Consider the following 27,564-nt stretch of genomic DNA (forward strand, 5'->3'; position numbering starts at 1 on the left):
TGCCATATGTTGCTTAGAATGATTAGGTAAATTAAAGTGTCTAGCGACTGGTTTTGACGCGTCCTTGCCGTTCCTTTCTACGTCGCGAAGGTATTCTTGGAAACGGTCACCTAGTCGTCTTCCTGTTTCGCCGACGTACAGTAAAAACCAGCAGTCAAGAACACCCATTTTTGGGGCTCAGGCTGATTTGGTTCTTATATATCGGGTATTTCAAGTGAGATCAGCCTGAAAGTGTTCTCAAGTGTTCTTAATTGTTTACTTCGAAACAAATGTAAGGGATTTACTTACTATGATGAAACACATAATTTTTCTAAAATTTGTTGTACATTTGCTATACACAGCAAGTGAAATTACTAGCATTTATACAGAGATCTTAGTGCAATACCACAGTAAAGCTACAGACACTGTTTGTTCTATTAAACTGAAAAAGGAATAATATTTAAATATAAGATCAATTTTCAATTTTCAGGCTGAATGTGTTCTTATATAAAAACGCCTTTTTTACCAAATTTCAGCCTGGGTGTTCTTAATCCACATGTTCTTGTATGCGGGTTTTTACTATATATCTTTTTGCAATGACTGCAAGTTATGCAATAGATTACGTTGGCGGAGGCGCACGAGAAGATGGTGATCAGTGATCTTAATGGATCGTTTGGGTCCCGATATTTTCTCAGCGTTATGAATGAAAGGACAAGTTTTGTATCATGCGCGAGCGCATTTGAAAGTTCCGGGTTGATCATTAGTTTGGAATGAACTTCCGCCCAAAAAATTGCTAATGTTTTTTTCGCGTTTAAATGAAATGAGTGGAGGTCGCGAAAAGATAGTACCAGTCTCTGAATCCTTTTGAAGCAATTTAAAGTTTTTGAGAATAATGGACTTAACTGAGTGGTTGTTAGGGTGAAACGTGGCCGGGGTTACCTAGTCGTAAAACGGCTAAACTAATTAGGGGTTGGGCGTAAAACATTGAAGAATTTTAACCATTAGCTGTCCAAGAAATTAACCCTAAAAAAGTTTGGTGACACCAATGGAAAGCTGTTCAAGTTTTCCGTGAATAGGCCAAAATTTGTAACCGTTAGCCGTAAAAGCGTGCACACCATTAAAGCCATCATTACTATAGTGATTTGGGTAATTCTTGAATGAGACACTTATTGAAAAATATTGCAACTAAGCGAAAATGCATGACTTTTTTTTTTTTTTTCTGAAATGCCAAGTAGTTACAAGTAGCAAGGTGGTAGAAGAAGAAGCTCCTGATCCCGATTCACGCACGAATTTAAGAAAGACCCGCGCGTCACGTGTTCTTTAAACAGCTTTTCACAAGTCACAAGAAGAGAACCTCAAATCTCGCCTTAACTTGTCTTTCTGTAAAACTCACTCGTCCTGCACTAATATTGGTCTAAATCACGCGTTAAAACTATATCTCTTTTTTAGTCAAAAAACAAAAAAATGATCGGAAAATTAAAATATGTCTAGATTGTCTGGGTGTATCAATTTGAAAAACTCATTCATACTCTTACCTTTTTTCTAAATATTTCAGATCACAGTCAATATTATTTTCGAAATTTTCCACAAGGAGGGTACCATGTTTTTCTGCCTTAAAGCGTTTGCCAGAGGTCATACATCCTAACTGCAATACCTTGTCACGTGAGGCTGTCTCCGTTAATTAGGACGCGGATATTTTAAATTTCGTACACTCGAGGAAGCCTTCCCTTACCGCAGGGCACTCTTAGGTTCGTGGCTGTATTTGTTTTAAAAAACACTCGTAACCAGTAGCGTTAGTAAATTTGTCTTAGAAAGAAAAAAACCTAATAATAACTTGGATTTTCTCCGAGTTTTCATTTGCTTTTTGAAGATTGTTCCATTTCTGATGCAGTCTTATTCTAAAAGGGTAAACTCATGAATTCAATCTGAATAAGCCTATGATGAAATTAAAACAAGGCTATAAAGCGAAGACAGGCAAAGAAATCTGTTCTGTGTATCTGGATGCATCAGGATGACTAGCAAGAACTGATGATTTGTTAGAGGATAAAAGACACCTTTCAGATTTCAATCAAGCACTTAGATTAGCTTACTGACAACTTGATTACGGACAACAGGGTTTGTACTCTATCAAATCATCTCCCGAATTTTTTAACCCTGAATTCTCTTTATTTTTTGCACATTTCAAATTTTGTTCCGGTTTCCCCAAAAGAGTTTGGAGTATATTTATCTCTCCCATCTCTGCACCCTCTCCCCCTCTCATTCTTTCCTTCTTCCCTTTTTTTTTTTTTTTTTTTTTTTTTAAGGATCCAATTAACCAGACCGATTGTTAAGCGTGCTAGTTTGTATTTCTGATAGGAAGCTGAAAGACTACAATCAAATTTTCGAATGCATCTTTCTCGCGAAATTAAGTTCCACGACTATAGGTACGGTAAAGAAACGTTCTTTATCATGAAAACTCGCATAATTCGTGTTCGCAATTATGTCATTTAACGATCACCTCTTTCAAGAGTTAAACGTTCTCTATAACGCACTTAAAGATACCCTGAGAGTCTGGCCGCGCCGTACATCCTTTGACTTAAAGAATGAGAAGACAAAACATTTCCTGTCACTGTGATTAAATTTAGGAGCCATCATTAGTGAAGAAACAGATCGAAAGCAGATTCCCAAGCTGCATGTATTTGGTGCATTTTTAATTTGTTCGTTACAGATATAACACGTTTAACCCCATTAAGCTTTTTATAAAGAATTTTTTAGTAATATGCGAGGTCATCTGTGCTGGTATTTGCAAATGGGCATGGCTGATGGGTGTCAGCTTTGGCCGTGTGACGGTTGACTTTGAAACTATTAACAGCATTTTTCTCTTGATAAAACAGGGTGCGGAAATTTTGTCGTCTGGATCATTCCTGGCATATAAATAACAATGGAGTTTCGAAAATTATTTTCAAAAACTGTTTAGTGTGTTTGCATTTAAATTTCCTTAAGCATTCTTCACTCGGAGGAAGTGGGCTCACCACGGAGAAAGAAATTTCCCTTGCTTGGCTCAGCCCACTTCAAAATACATTCTTAGCATTCTCGTTGTGAAATATTCCCAGATTTCATTTTCGTTCTGTTACCACGTCAACAAGAGCTGATCGTTCTCAAGAGATCGCATATTCTTTATCGAGCGTTTGATCGTGACCATAGCTAATCTAGATCATAGTCAATCGTGACTTAAGTATTGTGCCAATCGTTTCGTCATGGCTTCATCAAGGAAAAATAATCTGTTAACTGATGTTCAAAGATCCATTTTGTCTCGGTATTTTGACCAAGGCATGACTGGAAAGGGTCAAGCCCACAACGATCTCATTGAACAGGCCAGTGCAGAAGCTAAAGGGGCTAAGGAAACTGTAAAGGTGAGACTTGCATTGGTTAAAATACTTTTATAGATTCCATATATTTATATTAGATAGTAGCGTAAATATGGAATGTTGCTTGGATCCTTTTCTGTGATCTCGCTGGTAAGGCGTGTGTTTCAGACCCATTTACTGGTGGTTGCCGCGAATGTCACGCACCGTAGTGAAATCTTCCAAGCGCTTTTACTATTAAATAAATTAGTTATACACTTTTGAATTCAAGAAAAACCGATTCGATTTACTATTAGTTCTTTATTTGTTATTGAATATTTAGAATTGGATTGGAAGCGAACGAAAGAAGAGAAAAGCAGCGGCAAGTTCGATTTCAAGTGATCAAGATACCGCACCGTCAGAAAAAAGCGTAAAAAGCATCCCCTGCTTACGAGCTCCTACGTCATACAATACTTTTGTAAGGAGCTGTTCAACAAAGGTAAAAGTTTATGAAATATTCTTCTATGCCACATATAATATTACGAACAAACAACATAGAAGTTAAACACCCGTTTTGAACTTGATGTTTCTTTTCAAAGTGAACTTAATCCAAGCTATGCTTGATCGAGTAGGGTTTGTGTCGTTCTTTAGTAATTGGATAATAGTTTAGAGCTAAACAAGAGAGTAATTAAACTAAACGCTCATGCGCACTTTGTATTTAAATTCTAGATCAGTGTCGAAACCTTTCTATGGTAGAAAGAAATTCGTTTGCTGCCAAAGAGTGGGCGAAACTCACTGATGAAGAAAAAAAATTATACAAGAGTTCGCATAATATAGCGGGCGAATTGAATCCCAAAGATATTGAAAGGACCGTCAAAAAGATTCAATTCGCGCAAAAGTATTTTTTTAATTAGCTCGTAACATATTTATGCTAATTTAGTGTTACACCTTGCCACAAACTTTATTTTTTTATTTCTCCTTGACAATGGCGTCATGATGACACCGAAACGTCGGTTTTTATCGTTAATTTGTGCTAGTCTTTAAAAAGATAAGAGATCAAATAATTAAGCTGGTGAGTCATATTATATTATTTTCCATTCCTCGGTGTTTGACCAGAATCAAAATATTATATTCCACATTGATTCCGTTGATTTATTTCAATCAGTTCTCAAAATACTTCAACAGCACGGGTTGGGGGAAATGTGAAAAGTTAAATCTTCAAATCCCCACCTCAATAGATCCTGTAAGCAATTGAGCATATAAATTTTGCATAAAAAAACGAACAAAGAGAAAAAAAAAACATTTGAATATGGCAGAAAACAAAGATTGAAGTATAGAAAGTTGGAGAAGAGGAAGAAAGAAGAAGAAAAGAATAAAATAGTCGCAGAATTAAATCCTTAATCGTTGAGTTGTTAAATTCTTTCCTGTCAGCTTAAATAAGCTTGAGATGCAATGAATATATGAAGTTCATATAATTTTTGAACTGCGGTATTAGATACGTATGATGTGCGATCCTCGCAGTAGATAGCGCTATTTATGCAATAGCGAAAATCAGACCTGAAAAAAAATCAGGCCTGTACGGGACTCGAACCCCTGACCTCTGCGATACTAGTGCAGCGCTCTACCAATTGAGCTAACAAGCCAACTGGGAGCAGGCCGTTAAGTTGATTCGTAATAAACCCGTGAAAGTGATAAGTGAGATGCAATGAATATATGAAGTTCATATATTTTGAAAATAGGGTAGTTTTGAAAATAGTTTGTTTCGGTAGTGGAAACAAACCACTACCGAAACAAACGACACCGCAACCCCTACGACTACAGCAACCATACCGTACATAAAAGGCATGTCTGAAAACATCTCGCGCATCTTACTACCCTTCAATATCCGCGTCGCCCACAAACCCATCACCACACAACGTCAGTTACTATCCAACCATGACGAGCTTTATGCGACTTTGAAATTCACAGCTGGGTATGGGTTCTAATTTCCGGGGTAGTCAAGAAAATCGAATTAGCAAAATTACAGATCTGTCATGACTGCACAGTTTGCGGTGGATGAATGTGCTAAGTATATCTTGAGTGCGCTGTACAAATGAAAACCAGATCATGTATCCATAAATGGTTTGTTGTTGACTGTAATTACACTGAATACATAACAAAGTGCTTCGTCGCGCGTAATAAAAAAATTGGCGCGAACGAGATATGGCGGCGGAGCCAGATCCTCTTCGCCCAATTTTCGGACTTTCGCTCGATCCAAGCAAAATTTGGTACACTGTATCAAACGACTGGTTTTGTAAATCAAGAGAGTTCATGAGGAGTGACTGAGGACATTGCAGAAGTATGCGTCCGCGATCTGGTCGATGGAAATGGTGGACAAGTCGACCCACCGTGGTTTAGTTCGTCGACAAAGAGGGAAACTGTTAATGTTTCAGCCCTCTTCAGAATAATTAGAAGAGCGTTACGACGAAAAAATCTCGTTGAATAGCTAGTGGTTGCTTCAGATCAATTTAGATTGGTGAGGGAATTACTAAATTTTCACCAGTTTGACTCGGAAATAGCTGGAAGATCGAATTTTCGCGGCAGCTCAAGACAGCTTGGATCGCTTGGATTGGCGACGCCACTATCTACGCCTGCTACAGTAGCCGACACAGTGGCCGCGCCTGTCTCTTTTCAGATATAAAGCGACCGCTTAAAGATCTGCTGAAGTTGGATAAATCGATAGGACCTCGTTTATTTATGAAACGAGCAGGAAGACCTCTTGCAGGTAAGGAAAATTTTTGGGTTATCTAAATAGCTGAATCTAAGATGAAAATTTAAACCCGCTTTCAATTTGTGCACATACATGTACTGCACGATGCTGCTGCTGATAGTGATAACACTGTTTGTTTGTACTGCAGGGAGAGAATTGGAATTGTTCCAATTGATTTAGCTATCACAACTGGCAAAGGGCTCTGTGGTTCTTAGTAGAATGCTAGCTTTGGCTGTTTATCCAATTGCGATTGCTAATTGTGCTGAGAAAAAGTTAGAAGAGTTTGATTTTACTATACTGTGGATATAACTTCTTTATCATTCCCTATCACAGGTAATGGGTAACTGTGGTTGATAATCCAAACTCAAACGTAGACTTACTCTTAGACTTTTTTTTTACTTTTCTCAGGAGCAAGGTGAAGAAATTGATTGTTTGGTTAAATGAGGAGAATAAAGTTCTGAAAGAAGAAGGCTTCACTGTTAATGGCAAACATTACAAAGCTAACTTTAAAGGTTGCATTTCAGATTGGATTATGCTTTACATAAAAAATTACTTTTAATTAACCTTTTCAGGTTTAGGTCATATTTTATTAAAATTAATTTTTGTAAATTATCATTTCACTTTTATTTTTTTCTTAGTTACATTTGACTATACACGCTTCTTGCAAAAGTCAATGAAGAAAATTTTGTGCTAGCTGGGCATGGGACTCAGTGTTGAACTCTGTTTGTTATGTCATACATTAAGGGTAATTTGAACATTTTTTTCCGAAAAAAACAAAAACTAAACAAACAAAACTTGAGGCTAAGCAGTGTCAATGTTTCTAGAAAACAGGCATCCCCATATCTCCTTCAGAAGGTTTTTGGTGTGAGCCACTTACCCCTTGGAATATCCACTTTGTTCCTTTACAAATTTTAGCATTTGAGATACCATTCCCCTTTGTAGATTTAACAGCCTTCCTATTTGGATGGATACATGTGGATACTATTTGAAGTCAAAACCTTAATCAAGAAATTATGTCTGATCCAAAAGATAACTTGAGCAAGTAAACTCATGAACAGTTGATAGAGAGCAGTTAATGATTCAGATGATTAAATGGGCTTCTTTTTGAGTTTTTTTTTTTCTTTTCTATGGAATGGGCCACTACATGTAGCTACTACTTTTGCACCATTCAAATAATTCACTGTCAGTGTTAATAATTGTCCTTTTCAATTTCAGTTACTGTCTGGCCCTCCTGAAGTAACAGAGAAACTTGGCTTTTTTAAGCTGTGACTCTGTGAGAAATGACATCTCCAGGTGCTTTTTGGGAACAAAATATTTGAACTGGAAACTTTGGTAAGTGTTTGACATGCCTGGAACAGCAGAGGAACTGTGCTTTTCAAACTGCAGCTCTGTGTTCCTTGGGCACTAAAATGGTAAAATTTCTTTCAAACTAATTATAGGAATTAGTTTGTAGTAAGTAAAAGATTGTTGGTATCACCATTTGGCCTGCCTGAAACAGCAGAGGAAACTAGCTTTTCAGGCTGACTCTGTGGGAAATTTATCCCCAGGTGTTTCTTGGGCACTAAAGTGTTATTAATTCCACATGAGCCATTATTGAATTTATTTTGTGTCGAGTAAAAGACTGTCGGTATCACTGCTTGACCTGCCTGAAACAGCAGAGGAACCTGGCTTTTCAAGCTGTGACTCTGTGGGAAATTTATCCTCGGGTGTTTCTTGGGCACTAAAGTGTTATTAATTCCACATGTGCCATTATTGAATTTAATTTGTGTCAAGTAAAAGACTGTTGGTATCACTGTTTGGCCTGCCTGAAACAGCAGAAGAACCTGGCTTTTCAAGCTGTGACTCTGTGAGAAATTTATCCTCAGGTGTTTCTAGGGCACTAAAATGTTATTAATTTGACTTGAACCATTTTTGAAATTAGTTTTACGAGCACGAGAAACTGTTGATATCACTGTTTGGCCTGCCTGAAACAGCAGAGGAACTCGGCTTTTCAAGCTGTGACTCTGTGGGAATTTTATCCTCAGGTGTTTCCTGGGCACTAAAATGGTAATGTAATTACACATAAAAAAGTCCATATTTTGATTGATAATATCCTAATTTGTAACCAGAGGACAATAATTTTGGAACTTTAGTTCTCTAGAGCAGACAAAAGGTTCACCTATTTTAAGCTGGGACTCTGTGGAAGTCTAATTTTTACAGGTGATTGCCAGGCACTGACAGAGTAAGGTCACATGAAAAATTTTGGTTCTTTGTTTTCATATTTTTTCAGTGAATAAATGTTGTGATCACTGCTTGGCTTGCCTGAAACAGGAAAGGAGCTTGGCTTATCTATCTAGTGATGAATGTATGGTAATTTTTTTCATGTGGTTCTCATTTGCACACAAAAGTGGGAATTATAATGAACTTAACATGATCAATTGAGTCTTTATTCAACTACTTAAATCAAGCAAAGGAATATTGTTGTTACCTATTCTACAATGAGGCCAAAAGTATTTTCATACTACATGTATTTCAATCATTACTGTAAGTGGTTGTCTTACATATTTCAGTCTTAACAAGAAGCTACAATAAAAACTGAATGTCTCATTTGATGGCATCTACATGTATGTGTTTATCCACTGTATGTAGTACAATACAAGTAACTATGAATGTCTATAATAATGGTTTTGATGTTATTCAGTGCCTATATTGTTTCTGTCTAGGTGGTGTATTATTCTGATGGAAACCTTGGAGTGACATTTCTTAGTGCTTTGAGAAAGATTAGCATGCAGGCAAGCAAGAAAAGAAAAGACATGTCAAAAGAGTCATATATTTGTCTCTTAGTTACATTGTCATATATTTTATAGATTGGGCTTTTCCCATATAATTCTATTTGTTGAATTCCCAAAAATTGGATACCATATGAATTCACATTATCTAGTAGTTCCGTTTCTTCTCCAACATCTATGACTAGTTGTGACTGCAGAGAGGCTTTCTTGGAATTTTGCATTTTTTTTGCAGCTTCTAGGGCAGCTCGCCCCGACAGACTAACAACACCGTTTGTTATTTCTGTGGAGCCAATGAAGGATTTTGTCAAGCACAACTTTACCTTAACTTGGTCAGACAGAGCTCGCTCCACGTCACCAAGGTTGTAAGTTTTAAAGGACATACGAAGAGTTTTGTCCTTTCATATGGGTGGCTTCAGGTGCTTGCACTCTTTATCTCCACTAAGTGTAGCACTTCCTACTTTGCTGGGTAAATGACTAAAAAAAGTCAAGTCTTACATTTATAAAGATGAAGTGGCATCATTTTGCTTCGAAAGAATTTTAAAGTATTAGTCAAGTCCACAGAGCCGTACAAAATACATTAAAATTTCACGATATTATGATAAAAATATTTTTAAGATACACTAAAAGTAACGCTCGTCTCACTGAAGTGCTTCAAGATGGCCTTTATAGGACGACTTGTAACCGTGAGGTTATATACTCCTGGGCGTATATAACCTCAGTCGCCATTTGAATTACGCTATTTGATCTTCTTTTGGTCTCAAAACATACACCAGTGTTGTTCGTTGCCTGGTAACAAAAAGTACATGACATGGAAAGGCATAGTGAGGGCCACGAGTCTTACTCTTACAACCATTGCAAATAACTGGTTTCGGGGTTCTAGTTCACTTAGAGTTTGTAAAAATATGCGGAATAGAGGATCAAGACAACTGGCAATTTTTTGTTCTAATTTTCATTACTGGGCGCGAGCATGTGAGCCGTTGTCGATACAGCCCGGCCTTGAAACTGATGCACTTCGTTCGAGCAAAGCCGAACTTGTAACATTGCTTGCTTTGCTACACTGATAAAAAGCGGCTGCCTGAAGTAAAATTGATCAAAGACCCAACGAAATAATTAAGCTCTTATAACACGTGGAACTGTGCAGAAAAAAAACCCTTTGGAGAAAGATAAATGGTAACATTACGAATAGTCTGAAGAGTTTGATTCAAGTTTGTTTTTTTAGTTCTTACCAGGAACTCTAGGGTTATGTGCAGAGTTTAAACGCTCCATGATTTCTGCCAACCATTTCAAGTATGCCCATTCCAGTTAAAAGTTGTGGCTTCTCTACTGGAGCCTGCTTACTTCCCAAGCTAGGAAAGACGATACTCTGTGGAGTATCACAACAAAGATGCTTTGGGTTGTAATGCTTTTCTAACGCAATTTGGCAATTTGGCAATTTGTAACGTAGCTTCCATAGTTAGTGAGCACCGTTTTCGCGTCCAGCCATTTACGTTCTTGGAGCGGAAGAACGAAGTATTCCGGCATGAGTTTCAAACGCGTGTGTTTCAAACCGGAGATTCATTATATGAAAGCTTCGACAAGGGATATGTGTATTCAAGCCGGCGGTAGGTAATGAGATTTACCGTTATTTCCAGGTCACTACCCAGATCTAAATAGTGATTCTTTCTCGCAGTCAAGTTTCCATACCAAGTTAGCGATCTCTAAAGTTATAACATGCTCTTTAAAAAGAGCACAAAGCAGCATTTTTCTCTAAATAAGTTCACGTATGAAATACCTGAGTAAAGAGGAGTCACTTTCCTAGTGTTTAGCGACTTTGCGTTGCGTTCGACTTCGAGTTATTTGTGCGTTGTCGATTTCTTTAAGAAGACGAAAGCGACGAACAGGAGAGGCTAATTCACAAAGAGCGAATAAAGAAGCAAAAGCAAAGACGAAAAGATACAAAGACAAGAGGTAAGCTAGAATCGCAGATCGCCGCAGGCGAATAAATACAGAGGCAGAGGTCCTTAATCAGAAGCTAGTTAAGTTGAAAGTTTTATCATCAATGTGTGTTAAACAAGACGGCTGTGTTATGTATGTTATGGTATCGCGCGAGTCGATTGTAAAAACCGTGCTTGAAGGTTAGCGCTGCTTATGAATGGAAATATATGATTAAGCTAGTTCTGGTTCTTTCTTATAAAGTGGGTCTTTATTCAAATATTTGAATAAAGGAATATTTGCAGCATAAAGTAATTCCACGCTTTGACTAAATTTCCCATCACTGTATGTTTGAAAACGATATTCAGAATTGGAAAAAAATAACAATGTTACCTCAACAAAGCTTTAAGTGGCTCTGCTTGCAGGCGATGTCAAAGTTGCAAACAACCACTATTTTGACGAATTATTTTGAAGTCGTCAGACGGTCTGAAAAATAAAAATTGAATTTTAGAAGAGTTAATGAACCTGGCTTCGGTAAATTAGCTTGTTTTGCTTCAATGCATGCTTTTACCAAGATAGAAGACAGAGTTCCAAGTTGCTCAGCCTCAATTGTTGATTTTCCCCAAGCCTAATTCATTCCTGGCTGCGATATTCAAATGAAAGAAGGAAGGGTTATCCGGAGGAACACTATCAGGACTCTTTCCTCTCGCTTGAAACCAGTCTATTTGACCAGATTAATTAAGTAATTCATATGCGTTCATGACATTTCATTTACATTTACATTTTGCTTGAAAAGTACATAATCAGCACAAATACATGGTTTAATGGGTGCCATTTCTTTCGGAATATAAAGTGAATCTGAAAAAAACTTCAATATTAATTTAATACATTGCTGAGAGTTTGGCGAATGCACAACTGTAATGATCAGTCATGAAGAATCCATCCAAGAGCTGTTACCCTTGAGGAGGCACGGGTGCCTTCGAATGTTCGAGCTTTTCGTGATCAGGGTTTACCGGAGTGCACTCGTATAACCCGGTCGCTGCACGCATACGTGTAGTGCTTATGAAAATACTTGCCTTTATGGGGATTTTTGTGACTTACAGGCACCATTACCCGTCGATAATCCTTACCCTTTGTGGCGTTGGTTGACTGAATGAAAGTCCCTAGTTGTGCTTGAGTGTTCTTCTCATATGTGGGCTATACGAATTTGCAGTTTTGGAAACTGAAAATTACTGAAATCTTAAAATAAAATTAACGAGTCGATCAGAAAGTTTATACTCTTGATTTATCTATGGGGGTTTTTGACAGCCGCTAATTTTCATGATAATATCAAATAAGAAAAGATAGCAATTTACAGCTTTTGTTTAGTTGGTGATACAAAAAAAGGGAAGACAAACATTTTGAACGAGAGTTCATTCCACATGACCTGGCCCTCGTAAAAACAAAAAAATCAATTAATCGAAAGTGAGTGCAGGTATACAAGCAAACGAAAGTGTGATTCCCGGGATTTTTCCCTTTAAGCTGAAAGCAAGGACAAAGGCATTAGCGTTTCAGCTGTTTCATCGTTTAAACGAGGGTTCATTCTGCATGACCTGGCCATTGTAAGAAGATGATAATGGGAAGTGATTGTAAGTACACAAACAGACGAAACTGAAAGAAACAAAACAAAACAAAACAAAAACAAAAAACAAAAAAGGCAGGCTCCTGGGGTTTTCCCTTTAAGCTGAAAGCAAGGACAAAGGCAAAGGCGTTTCAGATGTTTCATCGTGTAATATGGTGCGCAAAGTGAATTAGAAATCACTGGAGATGGTTTATCATTATTATTCACCAATACCCTTCAGGCTATACATTACGTCACCCTCTTTTTCAATCAGTTCGCAAAGTGTAAATGGAAGTGAACCGAGAATTTCACATCCATTTACACTTGACCACGATTCACTCACCATATTTCGCCGAGCGAGTTTCTTTTACGCCAGGTAGTTAGTCCGCCTTTATACTAGATCACCTGGTAAATGTGAGCAGTGTTCCAAGATACGAGGGAAAAAAATTTAAAGTATCTCACAGGAGAGTTTTAAAAATTCGGTTGAACCATGAAGTAAGAGAGCTTTGAATGCCATAGGAGACCATACTTCACTGTCGAACTCAGCAGGCACTCTGACCTACCACAACTTATGATTTCGTGTTACTTACGAAATGTTATGTTTTTATGACATTAACTGGAAAAAAGATATAAAGCCACCCTTGGTGATATTTAGTTAATTAAAAACAGGAGACTAGTTCTCATAGACGACACCACAGCTGTCATCGTTTGTCCCTTTCACGATTAATCGTAGCATTCCGTGAAATATACCACGGTTTCGTTCAATCTGCTATTGAAAAGGAGGGAGTAGTGGGAGGGGCTTTACATTGACGTTTTACCGAAACCATGCTACATAATGCAACCTGAATATATTTGTCATATAATTCTCTTATTGTCCTCTCTTCGTTTTCTAGATTTTAATGTTCTCGCTGTTATTGTTCATTATTTCTGTCTCGAATTAAAAACACTATACCCACATTCTTTTTAGCTTCTTCAAATTTTGGAATGCGCTCTGCGGAATATGCTCCAAAAGGTTCTGTTGAAGGTCTCTGACGAGAAAGCAATGCACTGTCACGTGTATGAGTCAAAAAGCCATGCAACGTTGAAGTCTATGAGTCAAAACAGAACTATGACTAAAAATTTATTCAGACTTGGTTCTAGCAGATTTTACTGCCTTACATTCTCTCAAGTATTGTGACGCGAGTGTTATAGAGGTAGCGAAGGGGTCAGGGAGAGATGGAGTTCTACAAAAAAAGGTAGATTTTTTGGATGCTTCATACATCCAAACGCCTTTCCCTCCCGATGCTAACAATATGCCACGATTAACCCATCACGTATACTTCTTGAAGGAGATTTTTCACATGCTTTTTCAGAATTTTGAACCTGAGCTGACCCATTTTCAATCGTATTCCTTACTCCGAAGAAAACCTCAGCTCAAGCTGTCAACAGAGGATGAAAAGGATTATTGTGAGTGATGTCCTCAGTTTTACAGTTTTCAAGCATAAAATTACGCTATTCATCGAAACATTACAACATTAACTCCGCCCTCTCAGCTATGCAACCAAATGATTGCTTCTTATGTTACTGTGTGATGTGTGACACAAAAATATTCTATGCCTCAGAAATTAGACAATTATGTACAATCAAGTTCGTTGCTTTTCGGATTTAAAGTTTAAACCACTTTTAATAAGTCGAGGCTGGTTTCGATCGAAAAACACTTTAAATCAATGGAAATCTAGAGAACCGCTTTCCTATGTACAGGTATGATTACCCTTTATTTTAAGTTCCCTACTTACAAGCGGTCTAATCTCGTCAGATTCTGGAACGCTTTCTCAGGTATAAATTTCAACATGTTCCATGACAAATCTCTAAGAAGAAAAAGATTTATCAGGAAATTGTAGTACATAGTGATGCTCACGTGCGGAAACGAATGCAAGTGAGGTAATACACTCGGGACCTACGAATTAGCATGCATATAGCATATCTATAGCGTGTATTTAATTTTTTGTAGTAGCTCTTTTTCGGTTAAGAGTAAGTGTGTAAGGGACGTGAATAAACGGTTTTCAACCTAACCGTGGTGTACTGCAGGAATGAGTGCTAAATTAAGCAAACGAAAGGAGGCGTGAAGGCCGTCGGGATCTTCCTACCTTTTATTCAAATTCTACAAGGTAAGATACATGTTACATTACACTATTGGCCATTATATATTTACAAAACCGAACTATACGTACATCCTAGTTAAGTTTGGAAAATGGAAGGTGCTCTGAGGAAAGGTCGTCAACTTGTTTCCTGAGAGATATCTATAAGTTAAACAAATAAGAATAACTTTCTCAATTGTTTGATTTCAAATAGTAGGTGTATTAATGATTAAAAAAGGCTGGTACTTAGTAATAAAAAAATTAAACGAACATATAAAAACTAGGCAAGGTCCTCTCAATAGCAAAAGCAATTTAAAAGCCACAGAGAACGATGAGTTCTGTTTAGTGGTACGCTGCACGTATCTTTGAAGTTTAACCAAATGAACACTGCACTTTACATTTGATATTTTGCCCAAAAAATGGCTTTTCGCTGCAAAAAAGCAAAGAAACAGGCTAGAGATGCGAGATTGGTTAAAGCTTACTCGAAGCTACGCCGGAGCTTCATCAGTTCTTTAAATAACAGACAACAAGCGGCGAAGATGGAGAAAAAACTCACGAAGTCTGAATCGTTAAGTCACTATTATCTCATATTTAACACGCACTTGTGAAACGGTTATTAAACATTGATAAAAGAGCGAGCTTCTTTCGATCACATACATTTCCTTGAGCATTGTCAGATTTCTGAAGGTAAATTCTTGGATCGAGCTCTGTTGATTGCTTGACAAATCCCTAAATAGGGAAAAAAATTGATAAGGAAGCTGTGTAGCACAAAATGATTGATTACAAAGGAAGGTTATTGATTGTCTTTGTCTTTCAGTTTCATAATAAGATGTTGTACACAAAACGTAGTTGCACGAAGGTACTCACAGTATTGCCGTATTGGGTGGAAGGTCACGTGGTACGTGTTTAATTCCGCTGCACTTAATACGGATTCGATGTTCGTCAAAAGGTTTGCATTGAAAACTTCCTGGATGAAAATCTTTTGGACTACAGAATCCAGAGGCCATGAGCCAGTACAACAAAACTAGAGGTGCCAAAGGATTGCACGTCAATAACCGCATTGAAGATGCTTTCCCCATCTGCTCGAACGAAACAAAAATATATCCACTAAAAATTAACAAACTGAATGAGATATCCACTATATACATCAGGTATGAATTTCGATATATGCAGTTGCAAGTTTGAAATACCTGGAGTGAACCTGTATTGTTCGAACGCTTATTTCTACACATGCACATATAATTTAAGAATCACTTTTATTTCGAGCAATCCGGTAAAATATGGCTTACATCACATGACTGAAATCTACATCATTGATCCAATTGTAAGAACTTATATCTCTCAAGAAATTCGCATATTTGCTGCATGTAAATAGGTTTCGAGGTTTTTCATCATGGGATGTTAAACGAGACGGCTGTGTAATGTATGTTGTGGTATCGTACCAATCAATCGCAAAAACCGTGTTGGAAGACTGCTGATGAACGGAAATATAGGGCGAAGCTATTTCTGGTCCTTTCTAATAAACTGGGTCTTTATTCAAATCTTTGAACGAAGGAAAAATTTCAGCATAAAGTAAATTTAAGCGTCGCCTAAATTACCCACCACTATATGTTGAATAGTGATCGTAATTAGAAAGAAAGCCAATGTTACCTCATTATGGCTTTAAGCGGGTCTTCTTTCACGCGATGTCAAAGGTGCAAAACAGATATTATTCTGCCTAATTATTTTGAAATCGTCAAACCGTCTGAAAAATGAAAATTTAATTTCAAAAGAGTTAATGAACCTGGCTTCGATAAATGAACTTGTTTTGCTTCAATCGATGTTTTTACCAAGATAAAATATTTAAATTTCCAAGTTTCTCAGCCTTAATTGTTAGCCTTAACTGTTGCTCAGCCTTAATTGTTAGGTTACCCCAAGCCTACTTCATCCCTGACTGCAATATGTAAATGAAAGAAGGAAGGGTTATCCAAACAACAGCTGCAGAAGCAGAAAGAACAGCATCGGGACGTTTCCCTCTCTCTTGAAACTAGTCCAAATGACCTGATTAGCTGGGCAATTATTGTGCATTAATGGAATTTAATTTACGTTTATAATTACATTTTGCTTAACCAGCACATAACCAGCACAACTACAGGGTTTCATTGCCATTTCTTTCAAGTTATAACTTAAATCTGACAGATCTGAATATTAAATACAATTCTTAAATTTTGGTGGAGATATAGTTGCACACCCGTAACGACCAGTCAGGAAGAACACATCCAAGAGCTTCTACGGTTGAAGAGGCGCGGATATTTTCGAATGTTTGAGCTTTTTCGGGATTTTACCAGAGCGAATTCATATAAACCGTTCGTTGCACGTATACGTGTAGTGCTTATGAACATACTTACCTTTATTCAGATTTTTGTGACTTTACAGACGAAAATCCTAACCTTTTATAGCACTGGTTGATTGAATAAAAGTTCCCAACTATGCTTAATTGTTCTTCGCATTTGCCTATAACGAATGGTTCATTTGCATATAGCGAAAGGGCCATACGAATTTGCAATGTTGAAAACTGAAAGTAACTCGAAATCCTAAAATTAACAAGTCTCTTGGGAAATTTAGACTCTTGATTTATTTACAAGCTTATTAACAGCCGCTGGTTTTCATGATAGTACCAAATAGACAAATATAGCAATTTATAGTTTTCGTCTCGTTAGTGATAAAAAAAGGAAAGACAAACGTTTTGAACAAAGTTCGTTCCACATGACATGACCATCGTAAGAAAACAATGATCGAAAGTGATTGCACATAGACAAACAAAAGAAACTGAAAAGAAAGGTTTCTGGGGCTTTTCCCTCTCAGCTGAAAGCAAAGACAAAGGAATTAGCGTTTCAGCTGTTATATCGTGTAAACGAAAGTTCATTCTGCATGACCTGGCCCTTGTAAGAAAATAACAATCGAAAGTGATTGCAGGTATACAAACAAGACACTGAAAAAGACAGTTTCCTAGGGTTTTTCCCTGTAAGCTGAAGAAAAGAATAAAGGCTGTGAGGTTTCAGGTGTTTCATCGTGCGATATAGTACGTAAAAGCGCATTAGAAATCAATGGATATGGTTTATTGTTCACCAGTACCCACCAGGGTATACATCATCTTTTAAAATAAATTGGCAGTTATAACCGAATTGTTCAGACCGTTTACACTTGACCACGATTCATTCATCATATTTCCGGCAAGCGAGTTTCTCTTACACCAGGTAGGTAATCTGCTGTTATGCCAAGTCATCTGGAAAATGTGAACAGTGTTCACATCCAAGATGACTTTTTAAGACGAGGGAACAAGTTTAAAAACATCTCGCAGGAGATATTTCGAAGAGATTTCCATATAATCCTATAACAATCAGAAACAAAGCCGTAATCCCAAAGGTATTCTGTTGTTTTGCCTCTGCTTTCTTTTATCCAAGAAATGTATGCATAATGAGGTCTGGGGTTAAACGGAAATGTTTCCGATATTTCTTAAAAATTCTATTCATGATCATGAAGTAATATACCTTTGAATGCCAAATGAGACCATGCTAGGACGCCGAATCCAACTAACATTCCGACCTACTATAATTGTTGAGTTTTACGTTATATTTTTACATCACATAATGGGGAAAAGAGATAAAGCTACCTATGGATATTTAGCTAACTGAACACAGGAAACAATATTTCATAGGATGTATCAGAATCTTTGTGCTTTCAATGCGATGATCAAACGTAACTCCTTTTGACGCATGACGCATAATCTTACTTTTAATATCTACAAGTTCTGTGATTATCATACGTTTGAATTTGATTTGACACTTAACAACGATTTACCACGTAAACGTCATTGAATCCGCAGCAGCTCTTAGGTTTGTTCTCTTTAGGTGTCAATGCTTCGTTTCGTCGTTTCAGAAAACGGTCGGATAATTAGGTCACCTGGTAAAGTCGGCGAGATATTCGATAACATCGTTCTTTTCATGCTCAGATAAGCAAGATGAACAATATGGTACAAGATTGTATGTGGAATTGTCTAAAACTTTAAATATGATATCAATTCAAGATAAAGAACAACGTCAAAAACTTCAAACGATATGTAAGTTTTCCAACTCAGTGAAGCGAAGAAGCAAGTCGACTCGAGTAAGACCGAATAAGTGTTTACAGAAGTCATGAAATTGTTATGAGGACTTTAAACAAGAGAACCAAGTACTCAACCAACAGACCAATGGATATAATAAGCAAGTGAATACCGAAAAAATAAGTTGAATTTATAAATGAAACAGGTTTTTTTGTTTTAAAACACATTTCTATGTAGAGGTTTTCAAACATTTCTATCTAAAGCACGGAAGTTATAATTAGCTATAACAGTCTAGGCGTAAACTAAAGAGTTATAACGGGTCCGAAGTGTCATGTTAAATAAAGAGGAAAGTAGAAAAGGAAAAAAAGAAAAACTGACCGATCTCAGCATTGCCACCATTTAAGATATATTTCTATCCATTTAGAGAGCTTGGCACTACGGTTCAGAAAAAAAAAAAAAAATGAAAGAGAGCTGGAAGGAAAATTGAATGACGAGTTCGCGAGAAGATCGCTATGCTTCCTAGGAAAAACTTCGAGAGACTATCAAAAGACCTTTTAAAGTCATGATATCAAGCTTAATATAGACCAGAAAGGTTAATTAATCATTCATTAATCTTATATTTTTCGTTTTGGTTCATGATTTGTTTTGTTTATTTATTTCGAGGATGGAATTTTTTGTTCTCAGGTATCAAAAGCACTCCTCTGTTAGCATGGCTTCCTCGTGTCTGCGTCTGATAGTCGCCGCCCTCTTATTCTGTGTGACTGTCGCTAATAAGGTGAAAGTAAACAATATTAAGTACTGCGGTAAGTAAAACGTTCTGAAACACGGAAAGAGCAGTGACAAATTCTACTTCAACACTGTTTGTGCTACATAATTATGAAGCTTTAAGACGCAAAAATTGTTCTGGTGCACTGTAGCTCTGCCTAATGTGTCTAAATACAGTTTCTGATTACTAAAAGTTAAATATGTGGTTTTATACATCTTATTTTGTTTGTAGTAAATGGCTTAAACCCGGGGGTAACATGTGAAGGTGTAGTCTGATCGTCCGGGTGAGTGTAGTCCTAAGAAGGACTGTTGTCGGTGGTAGTGACTGATGTTTCGACAATCTATGCGGAAGTCATCATCAGAGTCGAGTGAATGATTGTTGTCAGTAAAATGTTCTTATTCCAGTTCGTGTGAAATGATCGGTTGGTTTTGCCGTGATGTTATTGGCTGTAAGACCCAAGTGACGTAAGTCGGTCGTGATTGGTCTGTTTCGATCTGTCGGTAAAGTTAGGTCGTTCTTTTTCGGTCGTTTGTGATGTTTATGTTGTGAATGAGTCGTTTGTATTGAGCGGGTAGTTGTTGACATCTGTTTAGGGGAGTCTGTTCTAAGTTAGTAAACCAGCTTTCCAGAGTCAGTCGTTGAAAATAGTCAATACTGTAGGTTAGGAATTGCGTATAGTCCCAGTCAATGTTGTGGTTGGTAAGTCGATGATGTTCAGCAATGTGATTGCTGACATCACCTTTCCTCGTCGCTCGTCTGTGTTCGGTCAGTCTTGTTGTGAGTTTTCTGCCAGTCTCACCGATGTAGGAGGCTTGGCAGTCGGAACAATAGATCTTGTAAATCGTTCTCTGCCTGTTCCTCGGTTCGTCTTTGTCTTTAACGTTGGTTAGTATCTGACGTAGTGTGGTGATGGGTTTGTGGACGACGCGGACATTGAAGGGTACTAAGATGCGCGATATGTTCTCAGACATACCTTTTATGTACGGTATGGTTGTTGTAGTCGTAGGGGTTGCGGTGTCGTTTGTTTCGGTAGTGGTAGTGGGTTGGTGAGTGTTTCGTCGGATGAAGTCGTTGTTGTAGTTGTTCTTCGTAAAAACACGGTGAAGGTATTTGTTCTCGTCGGATAAGCTGTCTGTCTAGTCGCATACTAGTTGTGCGCGTCGTGTTAGAGTTCTGATAGTTGCGGCTTTGTGTGATGTAGGGTTGTAGTATGACTCGTTTAGGAATCTGTCGGTGTGTGTCGGTTTTCTGTAAACTGTCGTCCGTAATGAGTTGTCGTTGTGGCTTACCAGGTAGTCTAGAAAAGGAAGCTTTAGGTTTGATATTTCAACAACAACAACAATTTCAAACTTGAAAACTCTGACAGAACTTCAAGTAGAGTCGAAGACCGTGTACTTTTGATTGCTGTCATAACTCCACCACCAACTCTACCAAAACGGTCACATCTATAAATGTTATACGCAGTAGGCAATATCTTGTGATCCACGATTGACTCGTTTAGCCATGTTTCAGTGAGGCAAATAACATCGAGGTCTTGTCCATAAACGATACCTTGTAGAACCCCAAGCTTCCATTCAAAAGACGAACCCTCCACAATTTGAAAAGCTTTTAAACTTCTCACGTTTTGAATAAAGCAGCTTAAAGGATTTGGCAAAACGTCGCCACAGCGCAGAAGGATCAGTCTTTCAACAGAAGTTGCCAAGTAGAGGCCGCCATGCTTGACAATTTTGACGATCGATCTGTGAAGTTTAGTTGATCCTTCTCTTACTACGACGCAGTCTCTACAAAATTTAGGACGAAACTGAGGTTTGATTATGTCATGAGACCAGATTGATGCCTTAAAAGAGAAAAGGCTACCAAACACAAGTTCAATAAGCAGATAGAAAAAGGACGCTTAACAAACACTCTCAATGACAATTTTTAATCAACGACAATTTCAGCAATAAGAACAGAATAATTGATTTCCTTAAATTTCAAAGTTTGGTTATTGATTGGTGATTATTGCCTTTAGTGATGACGTTCAATCTGCGCACGATCAACAACTCACTCCGCCCTAAGTAAGTCCGTATTTGTGCACAATCCTTGCAGTAAAGAGCAGTATTTAACCAATAGTGAGAATCAGACGTGAAAAAATTCAAACCTGTACGGGATTCGAACCACTGACCTCTGCGATACTGGTGCAGCGCTCTACCAATTGAGCTAACAAGCCAACTGGGAGCAGTTCATTAAATTAGTCCGACATAAACCCGTAAGATGATAAATCGAACACATCGAATATATGAAATTCATATATCTGAACTGCGGTTATAGAAACGTATTTGTACACGATCCTCGCGGTAAAGAGTACTACTTAAGCCATAGTGAAAATCAGACCTGATGGTCCTTTGTAGGTCCGAAGTTCGAACTACATACCCTATAGATTATGAGAAATGTTTAGGACACTTCATACTTTCGCGAATTTTAATAGAATCGCCAATAAGATAAGCGAAAAACAAGCCACTGGTTATTCAGTTGAAACAGAGCTATGAGCGGCAAAAAGGTTTGCAAAAGATAATCGTTACACTATCGAATCTTTGACTCTATCGTATACGTATTGATAAGAAAGTCGAATAATCTGGTCAAGGACATGTTGGACAATTACTAGCTTTATGACACCTATTGCATCAGTATTATGGTTGCTCTGTTTCAGGTCCACCGGATCAAACCTTAGAGTACCACTTGACTCCCTTTCCAGTAATATCCCCAGATGAACCGCTGAATGCCACAATCACTTTTACTGCAGGTTAGTAAGTGATCTGGAAAGCTGCTGTGACCAAGCTACATTATTCGACATACTTATCGAGTTACCATTTTCCCAAGAGTAAATATAAGTAAAGTAAGAAATACGTTAACAGGGAAAGAGAATTAATTTTTTTGAAAAAGTGTCAAACATAGACAATATAAAGTACCTTTTTTATTCTTCAGTATTGCAAAAAAGTCTTTACAGATGCATAAATCGATAGAAATCCTCACGTCTCTTTGTTTCATTTATAAATAAACGGCAAGTATTACCCTGCGTTTTTTCTCTCTTTGTTATTTGCTCCGAGAACCTCTAACAAAAGAAAAAAAACAACTTTTCAATCGTTTGATAAATGTTGTACTCGCTAATGTGGCCTAAAAAACGCGTCAACTCTTTCCATGGTCACTTTGACCTTTCTATCAACACTTCTTCAACAGCTGTTGACGTATTTGATTACACAGCATGATTGATTGTGACCCATGAAGATGGGACACCCTTTTGGAAAGGTTCTGACAAGGTCAACTGCACACCAAAGATGTGGTTTTGTGATTTGGCGGCTGGTGGTAGGTATTTCCAAATCAGAATGGAACAAAAGTACCGAAGGTGAAGCCAAATCGTAGCATTGTGGGCACGCCTTGATATGTATGTAGCTTTCCGGTCTCCGTTCTCAACAGAACGGGCGTTTCTCATTTAACTGGAGATCAAAGATACTTGGCTATAAATAGAATCACAAGATTTAGTCAAATTTTAACTCCTGACTAACATTTTAGGATAAGAAAAACTTTCGTTCATTTGTTTGTTCAGTATCTTTTAAAGAGGGGATTGTGTTTTAATCTTATTTTGAATCAATCTCAATCTAGGTCCAATAGTGGTTAATTAGATTGTGAAAAGCGGTAGTAATTCATCAAAAAGTTACGGTAACAAATTGACTTATTAGAGAATACCAAAACTTCAATACAAATAAATGATGGAAATAATATATCATGATATATATATATATATATATATATATATATATCTAACTGCAGACAGTACTGTTTCGGCCTTCTGGGCCTCATCAGTGCAGTGCTAATGCTAGGATGGAGGAGAACCAATATGGTCACCCCAAACGATCCAACCTTTGTGGTATCGTCTAAGCCATGCCAGAGTGCTCAAACTAGAGTACACTAGCGAGCATGCGCAATTGCAGAGCAATGACTCATCCTAGTTAGAGTGCTCAATTTGGACATGAAAGCAATATATATATATATATATATCATGATATATTATTTAATATATATTTCATGATATATTATCTATCCCACAAACACAAATTGCATCTCTTAGCTACATTGGAATAAGAACGAGCTTGTTTCACCTTACGCCACTTAATATTAAACTCAGTGTTCTTATCTTTAAGACTCCATATATAAATACTAAGTTCAGTAGCATGCCTGTAACGTTCGTTTCGGAGTGAAGACAAGTAGTTCCTGTAACGCATTTTTAACGCGGTGTCACAGAGACCAATGTATGTTTCCTTTGCGGTTTCTGTGGTAGCCTCTGCCTGGTAATTTAAGTTTTCCATGTTACAGCTTCTATCCATGGGGTACATGTCAGGTTTGCTACAGTTGCAGCTTTTTCTAGCTTGATCATTAGTATGTGAGAGTTTCCGGATTTCTGCTATGTTATGGTTAGATATGAGAGTTTTAATGCTGCCCATGCAGCTGTAGCTCAATTTAAGGGTGTTTCGGTTAAACATTTTGTGAAGAGGATTAGTTTTGGTGAAATGCTTATCAATAAGTGCAAGGAAGCATTTTCTGACATTAGTTTCCACGTTCTTGCTATATGGTGGGTTAAACCACGTAATGTTCCGCTGCCTGTTTCTTCGTGGACGTGGTGCCTGGTTTGTTGTGGCTTTGAATGACAGGGTGTAGCTATACCCACCTTTTTGGAGAGCTTCTTGATAGATAGGTTTAGCGCTATCGAAGCATTCCCTATCGGAAGATATCTCGGAGAGCTTCCTATTGATTGATTCAGGGATGTTATGCAGAATGGATGGTAGGTGGTTGGACTTTTTATGCACGTACAGGGGGATGTTGCCTTCCTTTGTGAAAGGGTAACACTTCCCACTTGAGAGGTCAAGTGTGAAGTGTAGAAAATTGGTTTTGGTGATGTTAGCCTCGACTGTGATTTGTAAGTCATTGTTGCGGAAGACTTTGCAAAAACCTTTCTTGATATTCTCTATTTCCTGCGGTGTTCCAATGAGGGTAGCCAAACCATCATCCCGGTATAAACCAATAATTTGACCATACTTCTCAGTAAGAATTGATGAGAGAAAACCTCCAACCAGCTCACACGTTTCCGCTCCATCGAAGGACCCCATGGTAACATCAAAGAGGTTGCTGGCAGATTTTTTCTCCCACGGGCAATCATCGTTGAATAGCAGAGATCGTTTTACGTGCAAGATAATTTCACGCTCATGGCTGGTGATTGAGCTATACCTAAAGGCAAAATGTAGTGCTTTAGAAAGCAACTTCTCAGTTATGGAGGGGTAGAATGCACAAACTTCGAAACGGATGAATGAAAGAGAGCTCTTGTTTTCTAAACTATTAAACCATTTTAGGACACTTGAGGTGTTTTTCCACTGGCTTACTTTACTGCTGGTGATGATAGCTTTGTTAATTTCATTGAGGATATGCTTACTAAGAACATTAAGAACAAGATTAAGACGCCAGGCACCCTCCTCATTTCCGCCGACAAAACCAATAATTTCTATACCATGAATCCTTCCTCATACAACAAATTGCTTAAAGAGAATATTACCAAAACCTACAAAAAGTCAGGCGATCATCTTATTGACAACTTAGACTCCCAGTCTGCCAGAATTGCTGAGTGACTCAAGTTAGACAACCGCATCGAGAAATTGGTTAAGGAAGATGCATTCATGACGTTGAAAGATCATAAGCCGTTGAAAGATCATAAGCTCAATTTTCAAGACGATTCATCATGCCGCTTAATAAACCCTTCTAACCCTGAAATTGGGAAAATTAGTAAACATATCCTCGATGAAATTAACAACGCTATCATCACCAGCAGCAAAGTAAACCAGTGGAAAAACACCCCAAGTGTCCTAAAATGGTTTAATAGTTCAGAAAACAGGAGCTCTCCTTCATTCATCCGTTTTGACGTTTGTGAATTCTACCCTTCCATAACTGAGAGGTTCCTTTCCAAAGCACTACACTTTGCCTTCAAGTACCGCTCAATCAACAGCCATGAGCGTGAGATTATCTTGCACGCAAATCGATCTCTCCTATTCAACGATGATTGCACGTGAGAGAAAAAATCTGCCAGCAACCTCTTTGATGTTACCATGGGGTCCTTCGATAGAGCGAAAACGTGTGAGCTGGTTGGATGATTTCTCAGTATCAATTCTTACTGAGAAGTAAGGTCCAAATTTTGGTTTATACCGGGATGATGGTTTGGCTACCCTCAATGGAACACCGCAGGAAATAGAGAATATCAAGAAAGGTTTTTGCAAAGTCTTCCGCGACATTGACTTAGAAATCACAGTAGAGGCTAACATCACCAAAACCAATTTTCTAGACGTCACGCTTGACCTCTCAAGTGGGAAGTATTACCCTTTCACAAAGGAAGGCAACATCTCCCTGTACGTGCATAAAAAAGTCCAACCACCTACCATCCATTCTGCATAACATCCCTGAATCAATCAATAGGAGGCTCTTCGAGATATCTTCCGAAAGGGAATGCTTCGATAGCGCTTAACCTATCTATCAAGAAGCTCTCCAAAAAGGTGGGTATAGCTACACCCTGTCATTCAAAGTCACAAGAAACCAGGCACCACGTCCACGAAGAAACAGGCAGCGGAACATTACATGGTTTAAATTCAAAATTCAAATTTGTACCGCGCAGTTTAACCCACCATATAGCAAGAACGTGGAAACTAATGTCGGAAAATGCTTCCTTGCACTTATTGATAAGCATTTCACCAAAACTAATCCTCTTCACAAATGTTTTAACCGAAACGCCCTTATATTGAGCTACAGCTGCATGGGCAGCATTAAAACTCTCATATCTAACCATAACATAGCAGAAATCCGGAAACTTGCACATACTAATGATCAAGCTAGAAAAAGTTGCAACTGTGGGAAATCTGACATATGCCCCATGGATGGAAGCTGTAACATGGAAAGCGTAATTTATCAGGCAGAGGCTACCACAGAAACCGCAAAGGAAACCTACATTGGTCTCTGTGACACCGCGTTAAAAATGCGTTACAGGAACCACTTGCCTTCACTCCAAACCGAACGTTACAGGCATACTACTGAACTTAGTAAATATATATGGAGTCTTAAAGATAAGAACACTAAGTTAAATATTAAGTGGCGCAAGGTGAAACAAGCTCCTTCTTATTCCAATGTAGCTAAGAGATGCAATTTGTGTTTGTGGGAAAAATATTTTATCATTTGTAAACCCCAAATGGCAAGTTTAAACAAAAGAAATGAGCTGACATCATGTTGCAGACATGTCAGGAAATTTCTGTTAAAGAACGAACGTTACCATAGCGCGTACAGTATATTGCGTGCGCATGTACACATTGTTCTGTCTTTTAAATTTCGGTGGATTGTAACCGTCATTTCTGGAAGTTGCCTGACGATTGCTTCGCAATAGGCATGAAACTCAGAGTTGCAGTAAAAGTTCAAGTAACCTAGAGCTTGAAGTATAATTATCCACTTCTCTAGCCCTGCTGTCGAGCACTTTTATAGCAGATGAAGTCTTCATTTTCAGTTACTACTAGTAGTCATATATATATATATATATATATATATATAGTAACTGTAAAACGATGAAACATGAAGCAAACTTTTAACTGTTCCAGCTTTAATGTGGCGACGTTACGGCCTTCAGCCTTCTTCAGGTGGAAGAAATTTTATTTTTTATGTAAATACGTCCCACCCGAGGAGGGCCGAAGGCCAAAACGTTGCCACATTAAAGCTGGAACAATTAGAAGTTTACTTCATGTTTCATCGTTTTACACTTACTTAAAATTTACATTGAAGCTCTGTATCCTCCTTGGATCCTTCTAATGGGATCTCATCGTTTGGTGTACCTTTCCATATATATACATAAGTAGGTGTAAAACGATGAAACATGAAGCAAACTTCTAACTGTTGCAGCTTTAATTTGCCACATTAAAGCTGGAACAGTTAGCAGTTTGCTTCATGTTTCATCGTTTTCAGTTACTACTAGTAACTTAACAGTAACTAGTAACTACTAGTACTTAACATTTTCATTGAAGCACTGTATCCTCCGCGGATCCTTCTACTGGGAGCTCATCCTTTGGTTTACCTTTTTACTCTGTTTATATATATATATATATGTATATATACTTTTAACTTGAGGAAGGCCAAACGGCGGAAACGTCGTCCATTAAACTAGTCCAGAACAGTCAAGAGTTGGTCTCTTCGTTACGTCGGCCTTACTGTACACTTAA

At 37.9% G+C, this 27,564-nt stretch overlaps 3 protein-coding genes and 2 long non-coding RNA genes across 21 annotated transcripts in view; 2 read left to right on the forward strand and 3 right to left on the reverse strand.

The window, feature by feature from the left end:
- The first annotated feature begins 2,969 nt into the window (after nucleotides 1–2,969).
- LOC148733849 (uncharacterized) lies at nucleotides 2,970–8,893 on the forward strand. 7 transcript variants are annotated; one of them, XM_088757587.1, is made up of 7 exons: nucleotides 2,970–3,371; nucleotides 3,646–3,801; nucleotides 4,032–6,066; nucleotides 6,460–6,563; nucleotides 7,267–7,383; nucleotides 8,184–8,395; nucleotides 8,754–8,893. In XM_088757587.1, exons 1-3 carry the CDS (start codon nucleotides 3,216–3,218, stop codon nucleotides 4,056–4,058), a joined length of 339 nt encoding a protein of 112 aa, XP_088613713.1. In that variant the 5' UTR covers nucleotides 2,970–3,215; the 3' UTR covers nucleotides 4,059–6,066; nucleotides 6,460–6,563; nucleotides 7,267–7,383; nucleotides 8,184–8,395; nucleotides 8,754–8,893. The 7 variants fall into 7 exon arrangements, with proteins under 7 accessions (XP_088613713.1, XP_088613714.1, XP_088613710.1 ...); XM_088757588.1 differs by having other exon boundaries at nucleotides 8,321–8,395; XM_088757584.1 differs by having other exon boundaries at nucleotides 6,460–7,383.
- Nucleotides 8,633–12,412, reverse strand: LOC148733850 (uncharacterized). The gene is made up of 3 exons (XR_016000227.1): nucleotides 11,861–12,412; nucleotides 11,124–11,216; nucleotides 8,633–9,099 (listed from the first exon to the last, which is right to left on the reverse strand). It is a non-coding gene; the product is annotated as an uncharacterized LOC148733850 (long non-coding RNA).
- Nucleotides 12,413–13,453: 1,041 nt separating this feature from the next.
- LOC111343755 (leucine-rich repeat-containing protein 3-like) lies at nucleotides 13,454–17,347 on the reverse strand. 5 transcript variants are annotated; one of them, XM_088757579.1, is made up of 6 exons: nucleotides 16,835–17,337; nucleotides 16,098–16,191; nucleotides 15,315–15,526; nucleotides 15,105–15,176; nucleotides 14,541–14,609; nucleotides 13,454–14,177 (listed from the first exon to the last, which is right to left on the reverse strand). In XM_088757579.1, the coding sequence occupies exons 3-6, from the start codon at nucleotides 15,524–15,526 to the stop codon at nucleotides 14,102–14,104; spliced, it is 429 nt and encodes a 142-aa protein (XP_088613705.1). In that variant the 5' UTR covers nucleotides 16,098–16,191; nucleotides 16,835–17,337; the 3' UTR covers nucleotides 13,454–14,101. The 5 variants fall into 5 exon arrangements, with proteins under 5 accessions (XP_088613705.1, XP_088613706.1, XP_088613707.1 ...); XM_088757580.1 differs by lacking the exon at nucleotides 16,835–17,337 and adding an exon at nucleotides 16,359–16,799; XM_088757581.1 differs by lacking the exon at nucleotides 16,835–17,337 and adding an exon at nucleotides 16,331–16,352.
- Nucleotides 17,348–17,483: 136 nt separating this feature from the next.
- The window catches only part of LOC148733851 (uncharacterized), a 17,148-nt gene continuing 7,067 nt past the window's right edge, over nucleotides 17,484–27,564 (forward strand). The window contains exons 1-4 of one of the 7 annotated variants that reach the window (XR_016000754.1): nucleotides 17,484–17,683; nucleotides 19,213–19,331; nucleotides 21,984–22,076; nucleotides 22,511–22,636. This is a non-coding gene — a long non-coding RNA (uncharacterized LOC148733851). Of the gene's footprint in view, nucleotides 17,684–17,709; nucleotides 17,853–17,880; nucleotides 19,332–20,123; nucleotides 21,352–21,983; nucleotides 22,077–22,510; nucleotides 22,637–27,564 lie in introns of those variants that run through there. The other 6 variants (XR_016000756.1, XR_016000755.1, XR_016000757.1 and 3 more) reach the window with 6 other exon arrangements.
- On the reverse strand, nucleotides 19,681–20,277 carry LOC148733852 (uncharacterized). Its single transcript, XM_088758928.1, has one exon. It carries the CDS (start codon nucleotides 20,263–20,265, stop codon nucleotides 19,801–19,803), a length of 465 nt encoding a protein of 154 aa, XP_088615054.1. The 5' UTR covers nucleotides 20,266–20,277; the 3' UTR covers nucleotides 19,681–19,800.

This window comes from Stylophora pistillata, chromosome 4 (genome assembly GCF_964205215.1).
Source record: "Stylophora pistillata chromosome 4, jaStyPist1.2, whole genome shotgun sequence".
Classification (NCBI taxonomy): Eukaryota; Metazoa; Cnidaria; class Anthozoa; order Scleractinia; family Pocilloporidae; genus Stylophora; species Stylophora pistillata.